We start from the raw sequence: 24,989 nt of genomic DNA on the forward strand, positions 1-24,989 counted from the left end.
TCACCCAGACAGTCAATGCCTCATCACCCAGTCTTTCAATGCCTCATCACCCAGACTGTCAATACCTCATCACCCACACTGTCAAAGCCTCATCACCCAGTCTTTCAATGCCTCATCACCCAGACTGTCAATGCCTCATCACCCAAACTGTCAATGTCTCATCAACCAGACAGTCAATGCCTCATCGCCCAGACTGTCAATGGCTCATCACCCAGACTGTCAATGCCTCATCACCCAGACAGTCAATGCCTCATCACCCAGACTGTCAATGCCTCATCACCCAGACAGTCAATGCCTCATCACCCAGTCTTTCAATACCTCATCACCCAGACTGTCAATGCCTCATCACCCAGTCTTTCAATGCCTCCTCACCCAGACTGTCAGTGCTTCATCACCCAGACTGTCAATGCCTCATCACCCAGACTGTGAATGCCTCATCACCCAGACTGTGAATGCCTCATCACCCAGACTGTCAATGCCTCATCACCCAGACAGTCAATGCCTCATCACCCAGGCTGTTAATGCCTCATCACCCAGTCTGTCAATGTCTCATCACCCAGACTGTCAATGCCTCATCACCCAGGCTGTCAATGCCTCATCACCCAGGCTGTCAATGCCTCATCACCCAGACTGTCAATGCCTCATCACCCAGTCTGTCAATGCCTCATCACCCAGGCTGTTAATGCCTCATCACCCAGACTGTCAGTGCCTCATCACCCAGACTGTCAATGCCTCATCACCCAGACTGTCAATGCCTCATCACCCAGACTGTCAATGCCTCATCACCCAGACTGTCAATGCCTCATCACCCAGACTGTCAATACCTCATCACCCAGACTGTCAAAGCCTCATCACCCAGTCTGTGAATGCCTCATCACCCAGACTGTCAATGCCTCATCACCCAGACAGTCAATGCCTCATCACCCAGGCTGTTAATGCCCCATCACCCAGTCTGTCAATGCCTCATCACCCAGACTGTCAATGCCTCATCACCCAGGCTGTCAATGCCTCATCACTCAGGCTGTTAATGCCTCATCACCCAGTCTGTCAATGCCTCATCACCCAGACTGTCAATGCCTCATCACCCAGGCTGTCAATGCCTCATCACCCAGGCTGTCAATGCCTCATCACCCAGGCTGTTAATGCCTCATCACCCAGTCTGTCAATGCCTCATCACCCAGACTGTCAATGCCTCATCACCCAGACTGTCAATGCCTCATCACCCAGACTGTCAATACCTCATCACCCAGACTGTCAAAGCCTCATCACCCAGTCTGTGAATGCTTCATCACCCAGACTGTCAATGCCTCATCACCCAGACAGTCAATGCCTCATCACCCAGGCTGTTAATGCCCCATCACCCAGTCTGTCAATGCCTCATCACCCAGACTGTCAATGCCTCATCACCCAGGCTGTCAATGCCTCATCACCCAGGCTGTTAATGCCTCATCACCCAGTCTGTCAATGCCTCATCACCCAGACTGTCAATGCCTCATCACCCAGTCTGTCAATGCCTCATCACCCAGGCTGTCAATGCCTCATCACCCAGGCTGTTAATGCCTCATCACCCAGTCTGTCAATGCCTCATCACCCAGACTGTCAATGCCTCATCACCCAGACAGTCAATGCCTCATCACCCAGGCTGTTAATGCCTCATCACCCAGTCTGTCAATGCCTCATCACCCAGACTGTCAATGCCTCATCACCCAGACTGTCAATGCCTCATCACCCAGACAGCCAATGCCTCATCACCCAGGCTGTTAATGCCTCATCACCCAGTCTGTCAATGCCTCATCACCCAGACTGTCAACGCCTCATCACCCAGGCTGTCAATGCCTCATCACCCAGGCTGTCAATGCCTCATCACCCAGACTGTCAATGCCTCATCACCCAGTCTGTCAATGCCTCATCACCCAGGCTGTTAATGACTCATCACCCAGACTGTCAGTGCCTCATCACCCAGACTGTCAATGCCTCATCACCCAGACTGTCAATGCCTCATCACCCAGACTGTCAATACCTCATCACCCAGACTGTCAAAGCCTCATCACCCAGTCTGTGAATGCCTCATCACCCAGACTGTCAATGCCTCATCACCCAGACAGTCAATGCCTCATCACCCAGGCTGTTAATGCGTCATCACCCAGTCTGTCAATGCCTCATCACCCAGACTGTCAATGCCTCATCACCCAGGCTGTCAATGCCTCATCACCCAGGCTGTTAATGCCTCATCACCCAGTCTGTCAATGCCTCATCACCCAGACTGTCAATGCCTCATCACCCAGACTGTCAATGCCTCATCACCCAGACTGTCAATACCTCATCACCCAGACTGTCAAAGCCTCATCACCCAGTCTGTGAATGCCTCATCACCCAGACTGTCAATGCCTCATCACCCAGACAGTCAATGCCTCATCACCCAGGCTGTTAATGCCTCATCACCCAGTCTGTCAATGCCTCATCACCCAGACTGTCAATGCCTCATCACCCAGGCTGTCAATGCCTCATCACCCAGGCTGTCAATGCCTCATCACCCAGACTGTCAATACCTCATCACCCAGACTGTCAATACCTCATTACCCAGACTGTCAATGCCTCATCACCCAGACTGTCAATACCTCATCACCCAGACTGGCAATGCCTCATCACCCAGACTGTCAATACCTCATCACCCAGACTGTCAATACCTCATTACCCAGACTGTCAATGCCTCATCACCCAGGCTGTTAATGCCTCATCACCCAGTCTGTCAATGCCTCATCACCCAGACTGTCAATGCCTCATCACCCAGGCTGTCAATGCCTCATCACCCAGGCTGTCAATGCCTCATCACCCAGACTGTCAATACCTCATCACCCAGACTGTCAATACCTCATTACCCAGACTGTCAATGCCTCATCACCCAGACTGTCAATACCTCATCACCCAGACTGTCAATGCCTCATCACCCAGACTGTCAATACCTCATCACCCAGACTGTCAATACCTCATCACCCAGACTGTCAATACCTCATCACCCAGACTGTCAAAGCCTCATCACCCAGTCTGTGAATGCCTCATCACCCAGACGGTCAATGCCTCATCACCCAGACAGTCAATGCCTCATCACCCAGGCTGTTAATGCCTCATCACCCAGTCTGTCAATGCCTCATCACCCAGACTGTCAATGCCTCATCACCCAGACTGTTAATGCCTCATCACCCAGACTGTCAATGCCTCATCACCCAGACTGTCAATACCTCATCACCCAGACTGTCAATATCTCATTACCCAGACTGTCAATGCCTCATCACCCAGACTGTCAGTGCCTCATCACCCAGACTGTCAATGCCTCATCACCCAGACTGTCAATGCCTCATCACCCAGACTGTCAATGCCTCATCACCCAGACTGTCAATGCCTCATCACCCAGACTGTCAATGCCCCATCACCCAGACTGTCAATGCCTCATTACCCAGACTGTCAATGCCTCATCACCCAGACTGTCAGTGCCTCATCACCCAGACTGTCAATGCCTCATCACCCAGACTGTCAATTCCTCATCACCCAGACTGTCAATGCCTCATCACCCAGACTGTCAATGCCTCATCACCCAGACTGTCAATGCCTCATCACCCAGACTGTCAATGCCTCATCACCCAGACTGTCAATGCCTCATCACCCAGGCTGTCAATGCCTCATCGCCCAGACTGTGAATGCCTCATCACCCAGACTGTCAATGCCTCATCACCCAGGCTGTCAATGCCTCATCACCCAGACTGTCAATGCCTCATCCCCAGACTGCCAATGCCCCATCACCCAGACTGCCAATGCCCCATCACCCAGACTGTCAATGCCTCATCACCCAGACTGTCAATACCTCATCACCCAGACTGCCAATGCCCCATCACCCAGACTGTCAGTGCCTCATCACCCAGACTGTCAATGCCTCATCACCCAGACTGTCAATACCTCATCACCCAGGCTGTCAGTGCCTCAGCTCGACCCTCTACCCAAGGGATCCAGGGAGTCAGTGGTTGTACGCCTTTCAGCGACAGCCCCTGGCGTGCTTTGGTGTTGGGGTAATGGAACCCCTGTTTCTGGTAATTCTGCTCCAGAGCGAGGAGAGGCCATGGTGGTGTTACCTTCACCACACCATCACAAGGATGGGGGACAGTCCTGCTGGGGGGTCCTCTGCAGATCCAGCACTTCCTGCAGGAGGCAGAGGGCTCTCTGTTACCACCGACCTGGGCATCAGACCCTTCGACTTCTCTACTGAATGGAATAAACAATCATTACAAAAATGATGATTTCCTCCTTCTATGTGTGCTGTTCAATGGAGCACACATGGAAACAACAAATTGCCATTCTGGATTGTTTATGTGCAGTAAGGGACAACTTCCTGAACTTAAACAATCACTCCCCCAGCGCAGACACGTTCGCACTACGGTGCAAGGGTGCCTGTGTTGGCGCTAGACAGCTAAATGTAGCACTAGCACTATTGGAAATGCAGGGATGCGTCATACCATTGTAAATACGGTGCATCCCTACTTTTTCAGAATGGTGGATCATAATGTTAGCAATGTTTGCTCAACATCACACTTCGCCATTCCCTTGTACATATGCCCCTCAGTTCCTACGCCCTCCTTTTACTCTCTAGCTCTTTATCCCTTGTTCTATTCTCCATCTCGTCTCCATGAAAGTATCTTTCCACTGTTCTCAGGGGCATATTACCAACGATTAGCGATATTTATCGCTAAATAGGCTTAGCAACGAATTTTTTATCGCTAAGCATCGCCGGAAATTATCGCTGAGATAACGTGCTATTAGCAACATTTATCTCCAAAACAATAAATTTTCCGGCGATAGCGTGAATATCGCTGAGAATACAGCAATATTCACGCATTAGCGACGAAATGCTCTTAGCCATGTTATCCACCTCCCATTGGATAACATGGCTAAGAACTGGTCAGAGCAGGCGTTGGTTTTTGGCGATAGCGGGAATATTTTCATCGCTACGCCTGTGTTGGTAATAGGCGATAGCGATGTGAGCGACAGCTTTCATTCGCTAACAGGTTGGGTACGCCCACTTTGCATGTCATTAGCGATAAATATTCTCACCTCTCGCTATCGCCTAAAGCTGTCGCTAACTGCTGTTTGCGACAGCTTGCTAATAGAGCGATAGAATTATCGCCGCTTAGCGGCTGAAAACGGCCGTTAAAGCGGTGATAATTGCCCATCGCCCTGCTTGGTAATATGCCCCTCAGTCCTCTTCTCCTTCTCCTCTCTTCTCTCTTCCACCCCCTCCTCTCTTCTCTTCCATTTCTCCACCTCTCATCCTTTTTCTTCTTCTCTTTCTTTCTCTCCCAACTATTGTCTCTTTCAGTCCCCTCAGACCTCTTTTCCTCTTTTCCCTCCCTTTTCCTTTACCTCCTGCCACTCCCCTCCCAACGCACCTCTCTCTTCTCCTCACCTCTTCCTGGTCTCCTCAGCCTCCTGGCTTTGCCTCACAATCGACACCTCCAAACTTGTGTCTCTCCCTCTCTGCTCCAGTCTCACCATCTTCCCTGTCCTTCTGTCCCCCTCTTGTCTGTCACTTTCTTCTCTCCTCCCTTCCTTTGCTTTCATGCCTTACTTGTCTCTTGTTCTCTCTTCTCCTTTTCCTCCTTTTGTCTCTCTGCCATATATGCTGCTGGTTTCTCTACCTGGCCTGCAGTGGATTCAGGTAGTGCACGTGTGAGGTGACCCGTGGGAGCGGCTTCTCAGCGCCTCAGGACAGACGCTCAACCTCCACCAGGCAACAAACCACTTTAAAATGATGACCCAGATGTGCTAAAGTTTGTGCTGATGCCAATCGACGTAAAAGGGAGCATAGGGACTTATTTACAAGCCGGGGGGGGGGGGGGAGGGGGCTTTTTATATCAAATTCTGTTTAGCAGAATTTTCTTTGCGATTGAAACAAAAATGCATTACACATGCAACATTGGTCGAAAATCAGCCAAGAGTTACAGATCTCACATGTAGGTCGCAGCTTCTTCACGTGCTCTGCAGCATAGAAACTTTATGGGGCCCTTTTTTTGACGCGGCATAGTGTGCCTGCACATATTTACAAGACCACGTAACCAACCCTGCTTAGCTTTTCATGGCCTTGTAAATATATATATATATATATATATATATATATATATATATATATATATATATATATATATATAGACCCTGATTGATGTGTTTATATGGCGTTTTAAATTGGTGTTGGTGCAGGTGAGTCGGTGAGCAGTAGCGAGCCTGCACTATCGATGTATGCAGACACGGTCTGCCTCCCACTGGGGTGTATTAACATCACCTAAAATGTAAGTACACCAACCCCATGGGGTTGAGTGGACACTCCGAAGGGGCAGACATAGTGTTTTTTTTTTCTCGGAGTTTAATATAGCGCAAACTTGACCCGAAGGCATCAGGTATCAGAGCGCTTTACATGAGCACCAGTTGCGTTACATGAGGACACATTCATTTTTGTTAGGCACGGGGAGATTACGTGATTTGCCCAGAATCACAAGATGTTCAGCGTCGTTGCCGAGACTCGAACTCATTTCCCCTGATTCGAGGTCAACCGCCCTCGCCGTTAGGCCAACTCCTCGCCCCGCCTCACTCCAACTCCTCTCTTTATTAGAAGCATTCATGGTCCTAGCCAGTACAATGAAGGGCCTGTCAAGCCCTGTCACTATTTTACAAACATTAGAGACAACAGTCTACCTGACCGGGCGGCCATCTTGGAAACATGGCGGCTAGGGAAGAGCAGTGCAGTATTACACATGTTGAACCCCCCTATGGTCTTGAGCTCTCCATCAAGTAGGGCAGTGACGTGGCCACATGGTGGACAGATTTCGTGTGTCCATAGTGGGAGCAAGGTGCCCGGTGTTGTTACGCATCCACGCCAGTCTGGCTTTGTCACGGCATAATATGGACCTACAACACGCATACATGTCAACATTTTCAAACTGTAAAGAGGGAGAGTTTTAAAAAAAAACTTGTATTTTCCCCACTGATGACTAAGGGGCCGCTTTTCCGCCGGCCGGCAATCGTCACGATTGCCGGCCGGGTGGAAAAAGCCCACAATATGGTGGCTCCGCCATCCATATTAGGATGGTTGCGGTGCGTATGCCTTTCCATGGAGACTCCACCATGGAAAGGCATGTGGGAAATGACTATGCGGCCCCCTGGGATGTATGACGTTACAACGCATACTTTTACCACGCATACCTTTACAACGCGGTTTTTACCACGCATACCTTTACAACGCATAGCGCTTAGAGGTGCTGGATAGTGGTAAGTATAATTTTCTATTCCAACTCCAGTCCCCGTGGACACTAGGGAAGGTGTTGGATAGAAAATTAAACTTATTCCCTATCCTAGAGCGCCCCCCAGCGCAATGCGTTGTAATGGTTTGCGTTGTAATGCCAGCGTTGTAATGGTATTGCGTGGTAAAAAATGCGTGGTAAAGGTTGTATACCGGCCCCCTGGGGTGGTGGGGGTCTGCTCTTGGTGGGTACCTATGGTACCCCCTTTCATTGCCATGCACAAGGTGGCAGGCACCGCGCAGTGCCTGTTACGTTGTGCAGGGCAAGGTACAATATGCCTCTTTGGCATTGTGGCGGGTGATGCTTACAGCACCAACCCCCGCAATGTCATAAATGTGGGATGCGACCTCCAGGGTGGCGGTCGCATCCTAATTGGCTGAGCTGGAACGCCGCACCCCTGGCAGCCGGTCTCAGCACCGCGTCCGCCCGCCATCCTAATAGGCCCTTAATATTGTAAAAGATGCAATTTAGGTGGAAGACGCTAAAATAAATCCATTTTGTGTACATGGCACCCTCCTGATTCAGGTGGGAGACTACCAGTTTCAAGGCTGACACCCCACTTCTAGATTCCTACAGAATCCTGATGTTTGTGAACCCCGCTGTGCTGGTGAGAGGCACGGCAACATGAGCTCTTGCACCGCCTCTGTCGCCCTCGCTACCTGCCGCGGCGCTGTCTGCGTGCTTCTGCTAGGTAAGGGTAAAACAAAGGAGCGCATTAATGGACTGGTGGCGCTGGGCAGCTCTAGTAGCCTTGCTGCGCTGCCCTGTGTCACAGCGAAAGGGCAGCAAGGCACAGTCTTTCAGGCACACAGCACAGTCCAGCCCTTTGCGCGTGCACTGGAGCACAATGGGCCGCCGTGCGCCATCGCAGGCACGCTTCCACCATGGTACAAGGGTGCCAACGCAGGCACCCTTCCACCATGGCACAAGGGTGCCTGCGTTGCAGGCAGGATTCTTTTTGGGCAGGAAGGTATCACTTCCTGCCCAAAAACTATACTTAGAAAAACAATCTTTAGAGGTGTGTTCCTCTTTCAATGTGCAGAATGCAGCAAACCTAGAAAGAGGAAGTAATGGGGAGAAATAAAGATATTTTGCCTCGCCACGACTCTCCTAAGGAGGCGTATCTTTTTGGCGCAATCTTAGGTTCACCAGGTTTGGTAAATCTGGAAATGCAACAAAAACCAGGGGAGATGCGAGGGACACCCCCGCAACACCCTTGGAAGGCCTCCCTTGCTCAGAGTAGAGTAACGCAGCGATTTGCTCTGCGTTGCTTTACTCCGGACTTATGAAGCGACTTTACGTGGCCTCATAAATCTGGCTTAGAGGTTTGCGCCACGCATTTACCACGTTGCGTGGTGCAAGCATGACGCAAGGCCCTCGTAAATATGCCCCAAAGTACATTTTGCCATTGATCTGACATCCAGTCCTGCAGCAGCGCACGTGCGAGGCCGGTCCTCTGCTGTGCCAGTGGGGCTGGGCTGCAGGTTCAAGGCACAGGCCTCAGTTCTAAACCATCCTGAGTATCCCAGCAAATGCTCTGGGAGAAAAACAGGTGAATCAAGCAGAGATTCAAGCTCTGTTTTTGTTTGTGTTATGAAAAACTGAAAAAAATAAAATGTTGATACCTCATACATACTAGACGACACGGTTCAGGCGAGAAACTCTCAGATTTTAAAGCCAAAAATGGCGTAACTTTAGCCGTCTCCCACCTGGAATTGCCTCTGATTCAATAGGTCAGTGGGGAAGATAGATTTTTGCCAATTATTTTGTCAAAATCTCCCCCTTTGTAGTTGTGAAATGTTGGCACATATAGGGGCAGATTTACTAGGAAGTGCCACAGCGCGGCAACGCAAGCCCTTTGGCTGCGCCACGCTGCGGCACTTCCAGATCACAGGAATGTGACATATTTACAATAATATGTCGCATTCCTGTGCTCTCCCCTGCGCTGGCGCAGAAACAGCTGCCATGCGCTGGCGCAGGCACCCCTACACCATGGTGCAAGTATGCTTGCTTCATAGGGAGATTGCTTTTGTGGAGGGGGGTACCTTCCTGCACAAAACCAATCACTACAGGCAATGTGTGCTGTAGAATGCAGCACGCATTGATAGAGGAAAAAACGAGAAATGAAAACATTTCTCTTCGTTGCGCATGGCTACGCACCCCTAGGGTGGCGTAGCATTCAGACGCATTTCCATATTTACGATTCCTCGTCAATCTGGAAATGTGTCTGGTTTCTTGGGTGTTGCGTGGGAACACGCACAGCAACACACATGGAACGCCCCTTTCACGCAGGGTGCTGCGTGTAAGGGGCCATATTTACAAGGACAGAAAAACCACTCAGGGTGGCTTTTCCTGTCCTTGTAAATATGGAGCAGTAACATGCACCACCAGTACTGGCGCAGGGGGTTTGTAAATCTTCCCCATAGGTTTTGGGACTTAAAAATCAGAAGTCTCACACCTGAGCCGGTCTATTGGCATGTATGGACCGCAAGAGCTGTCTACGCTGCTACTTTACACCAGTCAGGCGAATAGAATACATTTTCATTGCGTGAACGCTTTACTTTGAATGTGTTTATTTATTTATTTATTTATGCGTTTTTATATAGCGCGGACTTTACCCGAAGGTGTCAGAGCGCTTCACAGTAGGAACAGAACTGATACATGAGAACATTACAAGTGAACAAAATACAAAAGCAAACGTTACATTAAATGAAGCAAAAATGACAATTGTGTGCCAACAAAATACAAGAGGTAGCAAACGGTGCATTAAAAAAGTGACAATCGTGAGCCAACAAAATACAAGAGGTAGCAAACGGTGCATTACAGGAGGAAAAAGTGACGTGTGCAGTTTACAAAAGCGTACAAAGTACAAGTAGAGGTATAATACTGCAATATATGGAGGGCCCTCAAGCACAAGAACAAACGTAACGTAGGCACTGGTGGCACTTGTGCAGGTATCGAAAACAAACAAATTTAAGAGGTAGAAAGCAGTGTGTTACAAGAGAAAGTGACGGGTGCATGTTACACACGAGTACAAACCATAGGTAGAAGGATAATACTGCAAAAAATGGCAGACTCTCAGACCACAGGAACACACTGGGAAGACACTTCCATAGTCAAGTTAGTAGAGTTTCTAAATGGAAGGGGTTCCTTCAGATAATAGAGAGGGCATGGATTACATTTGGAAGTGTCTTTGAAGGAGGAGAGCTTTGAGGTCAGTTTTGAAGGCCTGGGAGGAGGTGGTGGTCTGGAGCGGAGGCGGAAGTGAGTTCCAGATTCTCACCGCGTTGCCTGAAAAGGATTGGGACATCGATCTTTCCTTCTTGAAAGTGGGAGGTTCAAGCAGTAGATTTTCCGCATTTCGTGATGGTCTAGAGCCTCCATTAGTGAAAGGGAGTTCATGTGCCAACCTCACCACACCCTGACACTCTGCTTGGCTGTACTGGGAATTCTCTCTCCTTTTCCACTTCAATGTGTGAACTGTGACACGGAAGTGCATTCCAGCGCTAAGTGCAGATGATAAAATGGAGCAGCAGAAATGAGAGAGAATTCCCAGTACAGCCAAGCAGTGTGCCAGGGTGTGGTGAGGTTGGCACATGAACTCCCTTTCACTAATAGTTGTGAAACATGGTGACTTCAGAAATCCACTGTCGGTCCCTTCAGAACCTCAGGTTTATCAGAGGAGCTTGAAAATATGAAACAAAATATAATGATATCAGAAAAGCAAAGGGCCCCGTACCTGTTCGTAGCCTCCCAGCTTTTCGACAATTCTGTAAAACGTGAAGAGGTCGACTGGAAGAGAAAGAAATAAAGTGGTTATTACTATTTGTGAGGGTATGGATCAGTATTTTATGAGTGGCGCGTGGTGCACGACGCTTCCAAGATGGCCGCAGATGTGCATCGCGTTGCTTGCTGTAATGCTCATGCTGCACTAATGACCACACAGACACATCATTAGGGTAATTGAAACTGGCCCAGAGCACGTGTGACCGTCCCCTTTTATTGGCAGGGTCACCTGACCGGTGTCACCTGTAGGGATGGGTGTGGGGTGAATGTAGAGGCCAGCCCTCGGGGAGTGGCTGATTACATGGGGCATATGCTGGAACACTAGACCGTGTCCAGCAGACACGACACTTGCTTATGCCGCAACTCTGCTGGCTTTTGTGGACATACGCTAGGGTTGTGAGGTGGGCCAGATTACAGCTGTGGATCTCGGAGACACTTCAAGCTGCATGGGTGGGTGATGAAATGGTGGCCTGCGGGCCTGCCACCCTCAGTGTTAGTTTAAGCCTGCTACTCACCAGTGAGGGTCTCAAGGAGCTGGGGGTGTGGGGGGAGGAGCAGCTCCGGTCCGCCAAAGAGCCAGTTCTTGAGTGGCTTCCTGAAGATGTGCAGAGTGGGGGGCATCTGATTTCGATTGGTAGCTCCTTCCTGGTCTTGGCTGCGATGTAGGAGAAGGTTCTTCCCCCCGTTCTTACTCTGTGGATGCGTGGGGGTTCGGCAGGGGGGGGGGGCAGCGGACCAGAGGTTCCTCTTGGGTGCGTGGAAGGAGAGTCTCTCATTAAGATATTGGGGTCCGGTGTTGTGGAGGCCTTTGTAGACGTGGGTGAGTATCTTGAAAGTCACTCTTTTCTCAACGGGGAGCCAGTGCAATGTTTCTCAGGTGCTGGGTGATGTGTTCGTGTCGAGGGATGCCGAGGACGAGTCTGGCTGCGGTGTTCTGTATGGTCTGGAGTTTGTGGAGCAGCGACTTGTTGAGCCTGGTATGGAGGGCATTCCCATGGTCCAGTCTGCTGGTTATGAGTGCATGGGTAACTGCCTTCCTTTTTTCGGTGTGATCCATTTGAAGGCCTTTCAGAGGATGCAGAGGGTTTTGAAGCAGGTGGGGGCGACTGTGTTGACCTATCGGCTAATGGAGATGGAGGAGTCGAGTATGATGCCGAGGTTCTGGGTGTGGTCTGTGGGGGCGGGGGGGGCTGCCAAGGGTGGCGGGTCACCAGACGTTGTCCCATGCCGAGGGGGTGGGTCCGAGGACGAGGACCTCTGTCTTCTCCGAGTTGAGCTTCAGGCAGCTGCTGCTCATCCAGGATGCGACGTCTTTCATTCCTTCCTGGAAGTTGAGTCTGGTGGTGACTGGGTCCTTGGTGAGGGAGAGGATGAGCTGGGTGTCGTCAGCGTAGGATACTATGCTGAGTCCGTGCTATCTGACGATGGCAGCGAGGGGGGACATGTAGATGGTGAAGAGCGTGGGGCTGAGCGTCGATCGTTGAGGTACTCCACAGTTGATCCCATGGGTTCGGAGAGCAAGGGTGACAGTCTGATACTTTGGATTCTGCCGCTGAGGAAGGAGTGGTGGCAGTCTAGGTCGGTTCCCTGTATGCCGGCTTTGTGGAGTCTGGCGGTGAGTGAGCGGGGAGAGACGGTGTCGAAGGATGCAGAGATGTCGAGTAGGACAGGGCTGCAGTGTGTCCTTGGTCGAGGAGGGTTGAATGTCGTCTGTGGCGGCGAGTAGAGCGGTCTCAGTGCTGTGGTTGCTGCGGAATCCGGATTGGAGGGGTCGAGGATGGAGTTTTTTTCGATTAATTTCGTTAGTTGGATGTTGACGGTCTTCTCTGTGACTTTTGCCACGTATGGGAGGACGGAGATGGGTTGGTAGTTATTGAGGTCTGTGGGATCTGCTGAGGGCTTCTTGAGTAGGGGTCTGACTTCTGCATGTTTTCAGTCATCGGGAAAAATGCCGGTTTTGAAGGTTCGTTGATTGTGCATCATAGTTCCAGGGCAATGGCGGTGGTGGCTCTGTGGAAGATGTGTTGGAGGCAGGGGTCCATGGGGGCTCCTGAGTGGATGCCTTTCATGGTCGATGTGGTGTCTTCGGTGGTGACTGGGGTCCAGGAGGAGATGGTGCTCCGGCTGGTGTTGCTGGAGGCGGGAGTGGTTTCGAAGTCAGGTTTCTTGTCGTTGAAGTTGTCCTAGAGGACCTTGATTTTCAGATAGAAGTCGGAGCTGAGCTTGTTGCAGAGGTCCTGGTAGGGGGTGATGTCCGTGGTTTTGCTGGGGTGTTTGGTGAATTCCTGGATGATGCTGAAAATTCCTTGGTGGTGCTGGTGTGAATCTTGTTCTGGATGAAGGTACTCTTGGTGGTTCAGATGCGTTGATGGTATTCTGTCATGGCGTTCTTGTAGGCGGTGCGGTTTTCTGAGGATTTGATGTCTCTCCAGTTCTTCTCGAAGCGTCTGCAGGTGTGTCAGGATTCTTGGAGGTCGGCGGTGAACCAGGTGGCCTTCCTAGAGTGCTGTTTGTCGGGGTTACGTAAAGGTGCGAGCTTCTCTTGCCAGTTGGAGATCCAGCTGTGGAGTCCTTTGGCTGCGAGGTTGGCGTTGGTCGAGGTGGCGGGGGCCTTGCGGTTGAGGGTGGAGTTGAGCTGCTCCTCAGTGATCTTGCTCCAGTTTCTCCGTGGAGGGCGGGGTGCAGGTTTGGGCGCTAACCATGCAAAAATAGGCACTTCCCTACACACCCTCACAGTGTGAAGGTTAGAGTTGAGATACTACTCCTGTATTTTTTATACTCAGCCTCCCTCACCGTGTTACGCTCTATATTGAGACACTACTCCTGTATCTTTATATACAGCCACCCTCAAGTTTGAGTTGAGACGCTGCTCGCGTATCCTTTATACACAGCCATCCTCACCATGTGACGTCTGGGTTGAGACGCTGCTCGTGTATCATTAATAAACAGCCATCCTCACTGTGTAAAAGTTTGAGTTGAGACGCTGCTCCTCTCTCACTTATGTAAATCAGTGTGATCCCTTTCTATAAACCTGAGTAAAGCTTTGCCAATGTTTTGCATCTCATGAGTGATAGGCGTGTGCTAACTTCTGAATGTAGTGGGACGGTACTGGGGTGGAGTGGTAGGTGTGCCGTGGTGTATGTAGTATGTGAGCGCAGTGGTTTAGGTGGATCGGAATGCAGGCGGCCCTTACCGCTTGTCCACAGCCTCTGTGGCAGGACGTTGGCAGAGCCTGGCACATCAGCACCCTTCAAAATATGGTTCAGGACTGTGGAAATGAAGGAAAATAGGTGGGTTTTCAAGGCCTGATTTTCAAAGATCTTTGCACACCTTAGTCAAACTTAGGCCCTTTTTAGAGATTGGCCAGCAGGGTGCTCCACCGTAAACGTGGCAGAGTCAGAGACTTTTTAAGGCATGTGCAAAATGGGCAATTTCCCAGGGCCCCCACCTTCCAAGGAGGCTTCCGGCAAAGTGAATTTTCTCTCTCCTTATCCCCTGTCTATCCTATTTCTTTATTTAAACTTCTGTCCCTCTGTCCCTACCTTTAGCTACTCTGTGTCATTTTAACAATTTTAGGGTCATATTTCAACTATTTTTGTATGACCCTATTAAAGACTAACATATAATTTAGTAATGCTTGTTGCAATGGTGGATTAAACTAGCAGGAAATAGGTAATATAATTCGAATTTGTTCCATACACGGGCCACCCACATGCATCTTGCCCGGGGCCCTCAAAATCCTTAAAAGCGACACTGGGTGGGGATCCTGTCCCACCAAACCTGTGCTCCCTCTAATGAATCACTGTTTTTTTCTCCGACTGAGCCTCCTGGGGTCCCCTCCAGTGGAAATAGAAGATGGACATTGAGACGTTGGTCTAAACACCCCAGACCACCTTATCTAGGGTGGAAGTTGTGCCATACCTTTTCCCTGTTTGGGAACGCCAGAAAAAGCCTGGCAGCCATGAACAGAACCAACATCTGGTACATGCATCAAAAATGCTATTTGCGATTCCTTATTAGCGAAAAATAACGATTCGCTAATAAGGAATTGCAAAAGTCTATGCATGTAGGAATCGCCCAAAAATAGCGATTCCTACAAAATCTTTAATTGCGACTCGCAAATTGCGAGTTGCAATTAAAGAATGGCTTTCCATTCATTCCTATGGGCAAGCATGCGCAATTTGCGAGTACCCATTAGGTACTCGCAAATTGTGCATGCAATTTCAATGGTGCAAGGGTGCCAAAAGGACTTCCTGCTGCACTCCTGAAACTGTAATGTGCACCCATGGTGTGCACACACATGCCTCAAGGGCATGTGTGTGTTTAACATTTAACTTTGAAAAATGCGCTTTAGTGCATTTTTTAAAAGTTTTTGCAAATTACCGACCAGTTTATTTTTTCATTAATTTGCTACCCCTAATAGATAAGTCGCTATTTTAAATTGCTTCTAGCATTGCATTTAAGGAATCGCAATTTGCGATTCCTTAAATGCAATTGCAATTTGCGATTTTTGCATTTGGGATGATGCATCGCAAATGCAAAAATACTGGTCGCAAAGGGGCAGATTCTGAGAATCTGCTCGTTTGCAACCGGTTTTTAGTCTGATGCATTGGGGCCCCAAGGTGGTTGGAGAAAACTTCCAGGGTGCCAAGGTCATTAGATTATTGTTCTTCAAAAGCAAAACGAATTTGTTTTTGAAAAACAATAACCTTTGCTGAAGGGCTGAATAAAAAATTGTGACTGCTAGGCAAACAGTGCTTCCGAGGACCTGCTCTGAAGGGGCCGTCTTTGAAGGCAGAGTGACCTCTGCCAGGCAGGAGGAGATCTCTAAATACACCAAAGTGGCCAGCATTATGACCTCTGCCACCCTCCTGTCCTGGCATCCTGCCCGTCCTTAACTAAGGGCCTGATTCGGATCTCGGCAGAAGGGTTACTCCATCACAACGGTGGCAGATATCTGACGAAATATAAATCCCAGAGCATATAATAGGATTTGCTCCCATAGAGCCAGAACTGGAGGCCGTTCGTTTAGGGTATTGGCTCCTCCTTTATGGAACTCATTGCCTCTTGCTATTAGGAGGATTTCTGATCATTTGATGTTTAGAAAGGCAGTAAAGACTTGGCTATTCCAGTAATTTTATATCTCGCTCTTTTGCTTTCCCGCTCTCCAGCGCTGGGACGTCTCTTTGCTGGGGCAGCCAATGCGCTTTACAAGCTGCATAACATAACATAACATGTTTTGGTAGACGGAATACCCGTCACCGTTGTGGCAGAGTAGCCCGTCCGCCGAGATCTAAATCAAGTCCGTAAATCCGTATTCAGGGTGGGAATGGTGAGAGAACACCCTCAGAATATGTGGGGTGCCATGGAAAGGTTTTCTTTTCTGGTACATGTATTTTCAACTTGAAAAGAAAAAAAAGTTACAAGTCCAAAAGAGCTATAGCAGTGCATGCACGCTTGCTCGTATGTTACATAATTTACAAGAGAATTAGAGGACCGCACCTGGTGCAAGCGCGTAGGGAGCCCTCATAAGCTCTAGCAAGCGGGACATTTCTATAGAAATATACGTATACCTATAGGAGTGAAGTTCAGAGTGAGTTTTGGGAATTGGCCCCATCAATGATTCGACTAATAGACCATCTTAACATAGCTTCCAGTACATGGTGGCCGCCAGTGAATGTGGCCGGTTTTTACCAGCGCTTGTCGGGCTGGACATGTCCAGCCTGGTGGGTGATGGGCTCAGATGGGGGACTTGAGTAAGGTACTGGGAGTCTTTACTAGGCTACTCTTGGACTTCTGAAGCTGTGTGGGTGAAGTACAGATTGTTTATCATGTATTGCAGCTAGTGAGCTTCAGGAGTGTGCTGTTGTGCTTAGAGATGAGGGTTACTTTTCAGTGCGGTGCCTCGGTGTTTCCTGTATAGTGATATTTTACTACATGAAGGACTCGTTCGACGATACGCGAACAGTATCGTGGCACTAGCCTCCTTGCGTACGACTCAGGTGCTCTAGTTGGCGGCAGAGATGGGAATGGGCTCTCCAGGACTGGAAGGTACCTACTTTGTTTGAAGCCCAGGCTGGGGATCCTGTCGATCGGGGACCCCCTTTCCCTCATGAACTGGTGTAGAGCCCGGGTGAAGTCCTTCTCCTCGGCGAAGCTGTCGTCAAGGCTGAGGAGCTTCCCGTGGCCGAGCGCTATGTAGGACATCATCGGAGGACCTGCCTATTGGATACAGGGTCACCATTCATGAGAGTGTTGATCCTGCAGGTATTCACAAAAGTGCCGCTCCTGCAGCAGATGTCCATGAGAGAGTGGATCCTGCCGGACACCAAATGTTCACAAGAGAGTGAATCCTGTAGCAGATGTTCATGAGGGAGTGGCTACTGCACCAGATATTCACAAGAGAGTGAAACCTGCAGCAGATGTTCACAAGGGAGTGTATCCTGCAGGAGATGTTCACAAGAGCATGGATCCTGTAGGACACCAGATGTTCATGAGAGTGGATCCTGCAGCAGATGTTCACGAGAGAGTGGATCCTGAGGCAGATGTTCATAAGAGCTTGAATCCCACAGGACATCAGATGTTCACGAAAATGTGGATCCTGGAGCAGATGTTATTGAGAGAGTGGATCCTGCAGGATACCAGATGTTCACGAGGATGCAGTTCTGCAGCAAATGTTCACAAGAGAGTGGATCCTGCAGGACACCAGATGTTCATGAGAGTGGATCCTGCAGCAGATGTTCATGAGAGAGTGGATCTGATGCAGATGTTCATGAGAGCTTGAATCCCACAGGATAGCAGATGTTCACGAAAATGTGGATCCTGGAGCAGATGTTATCGAGAGAGTGGATCCTGCAGGATACCAGATGTTCACGAGGATGTAGTTCTGCAACAGATGTTCACAAGATCATGCCTCCTATAGCAGATGTTCCAAAGAGAGGAGATCCTACATTAGATGTTCACACAAGCGTTGATACTGCAGGACAGAAGCTATTCACGAGCGGTGGATCACACAGTGACAGGCGTCAAGCAGGTTTCCCTTCCTCTGTTGGAGCCCCGCCCCATCCAGACCTAGAAATTAAATACGGTACATTAGCATCATCAGTTGCAAGTGGTGATCTAAAAAAAAAGAATTGACTATGCTAAACACAGGTTGTAAGATCTGCCATCCGTATGGGTTGCTTAGAAGGCAAAGAATGCATTCATATTTATTTCAGTTATGATTAGAAGTGTGATACATGAAATTTCTTTTGACAAGAATTTGACACCTTTGTGAAGTTGGACAAGTTAAAATATCAATTACACATAACTGCAAACAGACAAATTTACAAATGTTCCACGCCCATAGCAATGACTGTCTTTACAGCGCACCCACCAGTCCTCGGTGTTACCCTACGAATGTTTCCTGGTCACCTTTGATTAAGGCCGGATGTATGTTTTTATTCACTATTTAAATCAGTGCCAGGGACTGTGGTAAAATGTGAGTTTCTTCAGAAGGTTTGAGATTCCCTTCCGCTTCTTGGACACTCCAAGGGCATTGAAAGATCAGAGATGTTAGTTACATCCGGTTTCAGACTCCCACCACCCCACAGGCCAGATTCACAATGCTTTTTCCGCATGACTGAGACATACATGCACAAAAAGTGAAAAACTATGGGGCATATTTACAATCCTCTATCGTCACAGGAACATCACTCTTTCCGACGTTCCTGTGGCGATAGGGGCTTCGCCTTATTCACAAGGCGACATCAAGCCACTTAATGTCGCTTACCAACACCTTGTGAATGAGTCACCCGTTCACACTACACCTATCGTGAAGGGGGTTGGCAATGCGGTGGGCGTTCCTCCACAACACCCATTGATTTTGACGCTGATCCATATTCACAAGGGTGGTGTAAATATGGGACAGTTCCAAAACTAAGACCAGGGAAAACCTGGTCTTAACATGGCGAAACGAGGAGTAATGCTTTATTTCTCCCCGTTTTTGCTGTTTCAGAGTGTGCTGCAAAACACCATGAATGATTGTTTATGTGCTGGAAGGGACACCTTCTTGCACATACACAGTCGTTCCCTGCAATGCAGGCACCCTTGCACAATGGTGAAAGAGTTCCTGCATTCACGCCTGGCAGGTACATTTAACGTCAGCGCTGTCGGAAAGTCAGGGTCGTGCTGTATTCTTTTCAATACGGTGCACCCCTGCGTTAGGAAACTGTCGGAGCGTGGCGTTAGCCTCCTTCGCTTAACACTGCGCTCCGACAGTTTCCTAGTAAATATGCCTCTATGAATTCAAAAACAGTTTGCAACTACTCACTTAGGCATTGCCCTAAGTTGGCAGGGTATGCCCTGACGTGGGTCCCTTGCTTACTTTGCCAATGGATTTAAGCTAGGCCTGGCTGATGAGGGGTGTTACCCCAAAATTGGTCCCACGATGCTTGTTTACAATGCAGGGAAGACCTGGCTTGGCAGTTTGGGCTGGACTGTTCCAATAAGGCACAGGGTCAAGACTGATTTGCATATGGCTGGGTCTGACCTGGGGTGGCGAAGTGAGCTAAGAAATGATGATGGATTCAACCCAGATCTGTGACTGGGGGTGAGTGTCTGAAAAGTTTCAGCGCTCCGTCCATCATCTCCTTGTGCTTGTTTTGCTCGCCCTAAGTTGGCAGGGTATGCCCAGACGTGGGTCCCTTGCAAACTTTGCCACTGGATTCAAGCAAGCCTGGCTGATGAGGGGTGTTACCAGGAAACAGGTCCCAGCATGCTTGTTTCTAGTCCAGGGAAGACCTGGCTTGGCAGTCCGGGCTGGTCTGTTTCCATGAGGCACTGGGTCAAGACTGATATGTATATGACTGGGTCTGAACTGGGGTTGTGAAGTGAGCTAAAGAACGATGATGGATTCAAACCAGATCTAATAGTGACTGGGAATGAGTATCTGAAAAATGTCAGCGCTCCGTCCATGCACAGTAATATTCTAGATGCACAATAGTACTCTTGATGCACATTAGCCCTCTAAATGCACAGTAGTACTCTCAAAGCACAATTGTACTGTAGATGCACAGTGGCACTCTCATTGCACAGTAGTACTCGCCATGAACGGTGGGACTCTGAATGTACAGTAGCACTCTTGATGAACAGAAGTACTCTCGATGAAAGGTGGTACTCTCAATGCACAGTAGTACTCTTGATACACAGTGGTACTCGCCATGAACAGTGGGACTCTGAATGTACAGTAGTATTCTTGATTAACAGAAGTTCTCTTGATGCACAGTGGTACTCTTGATGCGCAGTAGTACTCTCTATGCACAGTAGTACTCTTGAAGCACAGTAGTACTCTCAAAGCACAGCAGTGCTGTCGATACACTGTAGTACTCTTGCTGCACTATAGTACTTTTGAAGCACAGAAGTACTCTTGATGCACAATAGTACTCTCGAACAACAGTAGTAATCTCGATGCATAGTGGTACTCTCAATGCACAGTAGTTCTCTCGAACAGTAGTACTCTCGATGCACAGTAGTAGTACTCTCAATGCAGAGTAGTACTCTCGAAGAACAGTAGCAGTACTCTTGATGCTTCCATGCGCTAGACATCTACATGACCCCCTTGCCACCATTTTCAGCAGCATGGACTCAGCATAGCATCCTACGCTGACGACACCCAGCTCATCCTCTCCCTCACTAAGGACCCGCTCACCACCAGACTCAGCTTCCAGGAAGGAATGAAGGACGTTGCATTCTGGATGAGCCGAAGCTGCCTGAAGCTCAACTCTGAGAAGACAGAATTCCTCATCCTCAGACCCTCCCCCTCTGCATGGGACAACATCTGGTGTCCCACCACCCTCAGCAGCCCCTCAACCCCCACGGACCATGCCTAGAATCTCTGCATCATTCTCGACTCCTCCCAAACCATGACCCAACAGATCAACGCCGTCGCCTCCACCTGCTTCAACTCCCTCTGCATCCGCCGCAAGACCTTCAAATGGATCCTCCAAATCAAGAAAGACTGCCGCCCACGCACTCATAACCAGTAGACTGGACTACGGAAATGCCCTCTATGCGGGATCAACAAAGCTCTGCAAGCTCCAGCCCATACAGAACATCGCAGCCAGACTCGTCCTTGGCATCCCTTGACACAAACACATCACCAAACTCCTACGAGACCTCCACTGGCTCCCCGTCTAGCAGAGAGTAACCTTCAAGATACTCACCCACGCCTACAAATCCCTCCACAACACCGGACCCCAATATCTCAACGAAAGAATCTCCTTCCACGTACCCAAGAGAAACCTCCTATTCACCGACCTCGACCTCGCCAAAACACCGCGCAACTGCAGAACCAGAAGGGGTGGAAGAGCCTCTCCAGCCCAGGCCTGGAACGAGCTCCCGGTCGACATCAGATGCTCCCCCACCCTTCACATCTGCAGGAAGACCCTCAAGACCTGGCTCTTCGACTGACCGGAGCTGATCCCCCAAGTGCCTTGAGACCCCTACGGGTGAGTAGTGCTCGTCACAATTCCCTGATTGATTGATAGATGTGGAAACCACGGATGAAGTGGTCCACACGAGGTAGGGGACGGTTCTTCATCCGATATGAGTTCATGAATGCTTGGTAATTCCAGAAGAGGTCTTGCTGTTTCTTCCAGGAGTCCTGCATTTCTTGTATGTTTATGTCTGTTTACGGAGTGTGCACAACAACCCTTCAACTCCTCACATTCCCTCTTTCGTGTGTTAGCTATCTTTGTTATACCTTGTCATGTAGGTGTGAGAGATTTGTGTGATTTTTTTCTGCTAGTGTATTTATTTTTAGAGAAGGTGGCACTTCTGTATCTATGTTGTACTTGTGTTGTGTTGTGACGCTTGGTATACAACTTTCTACAAGATAAAGGGCAACATTATTTGCGTTGCCAATGCCTGTTTTAATATGTAATGTAAATGAAAGAGCAAACCCTCACATACTAGGAGAGCAGAGTTTCACAAGTAGAACGTTTGGTTGTGCGAGCGAAAAGAGCAGTTTTTTATGGACTGGACACACTTGTAAAAGTGTAAGAATGGCTCATTGAGAAGCATAACGCCTTCAGCCAGTTCTGACACTCAGCCAAAAGCACTTGGTCATCTGGGCTTTTGAATCCATACTAATATAATAAAGAGAGAACCCAAACCTTTGAGGAGGGTAAGCTCAGGAACCACAGCGCCAATCACAACACCCAATACAGCGTTGGAAAGGGCAGTTGCAGCAGAAGGACATAAGCTATGCAGGAGCCCACCATATACATTAGAAGGGTGAAAGAAGGTTAGGGGCAAAGTAGTCCCTTGTGGGCGTGGGCGCGGCATTTGTCAAAACCAAGCTGCGAGCGCGGCATCCGTCAAAAGCAAGCGTTCACAGTACTGCCTTGTAGGCGTCGCCGTCGTGGTGGGTGTGTGCTTTGTGCCAGACAAACACGCTCGCGGCTCCATATTGCTCCGGGGCTGGATTCGCGTAGCAGCGGGAAAATAGGAAAACAAAAAATTTCACTGACTGCTGTTTCGCACACGCACAGATTCACGTGCGTATGCTTTGGGTCAGACAAACACGCTCGTGGCTCCATATTGCTCCAGGGCTGGATTCGCGTAGCAGCGGGAAAACAGGAAAACAAAAAATTTCACAGACTTATGTTTCACACACGTACAGATTCACGTGCATATGCTTTGGGCCAGACAAACACGCTCGCGGCTCCATATTGCTAATTCATCCCCAGACAACGTCGGGACGGGCTGCTAGTCCATAATAAACGTGTTAAAAAACAAAACTATAAGCCTCACGGAGCAGCCGGCTGCTGGCCGAAGGGCCAGGGATGGCTGGTCCAAGCACACTTCACAATCCGGGCTTCTGGAATTATTTGATTCTATGGCCTCGGTGTTTTTTGAGTGATTCTGAATTTGCCGCATTTGCCACATAATCCATCATCTGCTGTATAGTTTGCATTATAAACAACAACCAAAAAAATTCTAGCTCAAACAGATCAAACATTACTGAAACATCAGTGACACATGGTGCCGCGCAGGGGAAGGCTCTTTGCAAAGGTTGACTGGTCTCCTTTTTGTAGCTCATTACTGTATTGGGGGTTATAGTAGCTCTAATGAGGTGAGACGTTTGTTAAGGCAGTGTTAGCACAGCTAAAAATGAAAAAATTATGAATTAATATTATCACAAAATGTGCCACATTATGCCTCATAATTTGCCTTTTCTGCTGGGTGATTGAGTCCACCCTGCCACATAATCTGGTCCTCTCCTGACGCATACTTCCAGTGGTCCTGGCCATTCTGCCATTTGGTAGACTTGTGAAAAGCAAAGTAAAATGTAGTTCGTTTACTTTCTATCTTTTTTCTTGTGGGCAGTCTAAGCTTAAATAGCCCAGTGGGTGATGTAAATGTAATCATCTCGCTGCTAACGAGCTAACAACACTCCCTGGGAAAACAAACCAAAACAATGCAAGCAGCAGCAACTGACCCTGTCCTCAGAGACACTGTGACGAGAAAAACAATGCTGGGGTCCATCCTGTGGGCCATCCCCGAAGAGGGACCCTATAGGAAGACCACCTGGAGCAGAGTTACAGACAAAAGGCATCCATAACAGACCCCTCCTGCCTTCATGGAAAAGACCCACAAACTCAGGACAGTCTGTGAACAATGCAAAGTGGTGGTCACCCCTGGAAGAGGTGTGGCGCAGCGGCCAGGGCGACTGACGCTGGAATCTGGGGCTCATGGTTCGATTCCCGGCACCGGTGGCAGGTGAGCTCAGCACCATGTGACCCTGGGCAATAGCTTGCTTTTAATCTTCCCGAGGACCCCCAGCGCCGGGACACCACTTCGGAGGTAGCTGTGCGCTTTACAAATACTGGTATAAGAAGCGGCGAGGGATGGGCCGAGAAGATGTAAGCTGCTGGCCTCCTCCCGGGGTAGAGAGTTTTTTGTCACTCCCTGTGAGCCGCACTCATCTCCTCTGGACATGGATGGAGAGAACGGCATCCGTGCTAAGATCTAAGACCTCTTGGGATGAGTAATTTACTATTTACTTAGGTGGTGTCTGATTGGCCAGACATCGGAAGACTGAAGAGCTATGAAGGTGCCTAGCCCCAGGTGGGGGCAGGCCGGGCACGGCTTCCATTGGTGCAGCAGGTGCAGTGGCACAGGGGCCCAGACCCTGAGGGACCCATTGAACATGATACTTTCTGTGTTTACTTCCCCAGCAGGATTAGGCTGTGGCTATTGGGCTTTATTTTATTTCCCGACCTCCATTATTTTATATGGGAGGGTGTAGCAGCAGCACTGTTTGGCCAAGCGTAGTGCCTGACGTACACAGAAGTGCCGTTTGTGAATACAGAAAACTAGTAAACTTACTCAAAAGTGTAAACTTACTCAAAAGTGCAGTTTGTGAATACAGAAAACTAGGAAACGTACTCAAAAGTGTAAACATACTCAAAAGTGCAGTTAGTGAATACAGCAAGCTAGAAAACTTACTTGAAAGTGTAAACTTACTCAAAAGAACAGTTTGTAAATACAGAAAACTAGGAAACTTACTAAGAAGTGTAAACTTACTGAGAAGTGTAAATGTACTCAAAAGTGTAATTTGTATATACAGAAAACTAGGAAACTCATTCAAAAGTGTAAACGTACTCAAAATGCAGTTTGTGAATACAGAAAACTAATACTCAGAATTGTAAACTTACTGAGAAATTCCAACGAACAACACTCAACACTCGGTATATAAAAGACCGTGGTGTAAGCTTCGACTGGAAGACTTTCATGCTCTTTTAGGAAGCTCACTGAATGTAAAGAAGCAGCTAAGCTCACTGAATGTAAAGGAGCAGCTAAGCTCACTAAATGTAAACA

At 48.9% G+C, this 24,989-nt stretch overlaps 1 protein-coding gene across 1 annotated transcript in view; it reads right to left on the bottom strand.

Moving 5' to 3' along the window:
- The window catches only part of LOC144821694 (uncharacterized), a 36,099-nt gene extending 17,908 nt beyond the window's left edge, over positions 1 to 18,191 (bottom strand). Inside the window, exons 1-2 of the mRNA XM_078678912.1 lie at positions 17,186 to 18,191; positions 11,080 to 11,132 (exon numbers count right to left, since the gene is read on the bottom strand). Coding sequence (XP_078535038.1) covers positions 11,080 to 11,132; positions 17,186 to 17,336 — 204 coding nt within the window. The 5' untranslated portion in view covers positions 17,337 to 18,191. The remainder of the gene's footprint in view (positions 1 to 11,079; positions 11,133 to 17,185) is intronic.
- Between the last annotated feature and the right edge of the window lie 6,798 nt (positions 18,192 to 24,989).

This window comes from Lissotriton helveticus, chromosome 2_2 (genome assembly GCF_964261635.1).
Source record: "Lissotriton helveticus chromosome 2_2, aLisHel1.1, whole genome shotgun sequence".
In the NCBI taxonomy this organism is placed as follows: Eukaryota; Metazoa; Chordata; class Amphibia; order Caudata; family Salamandridae; genus Lissotriton; species Lissotriton helveticus.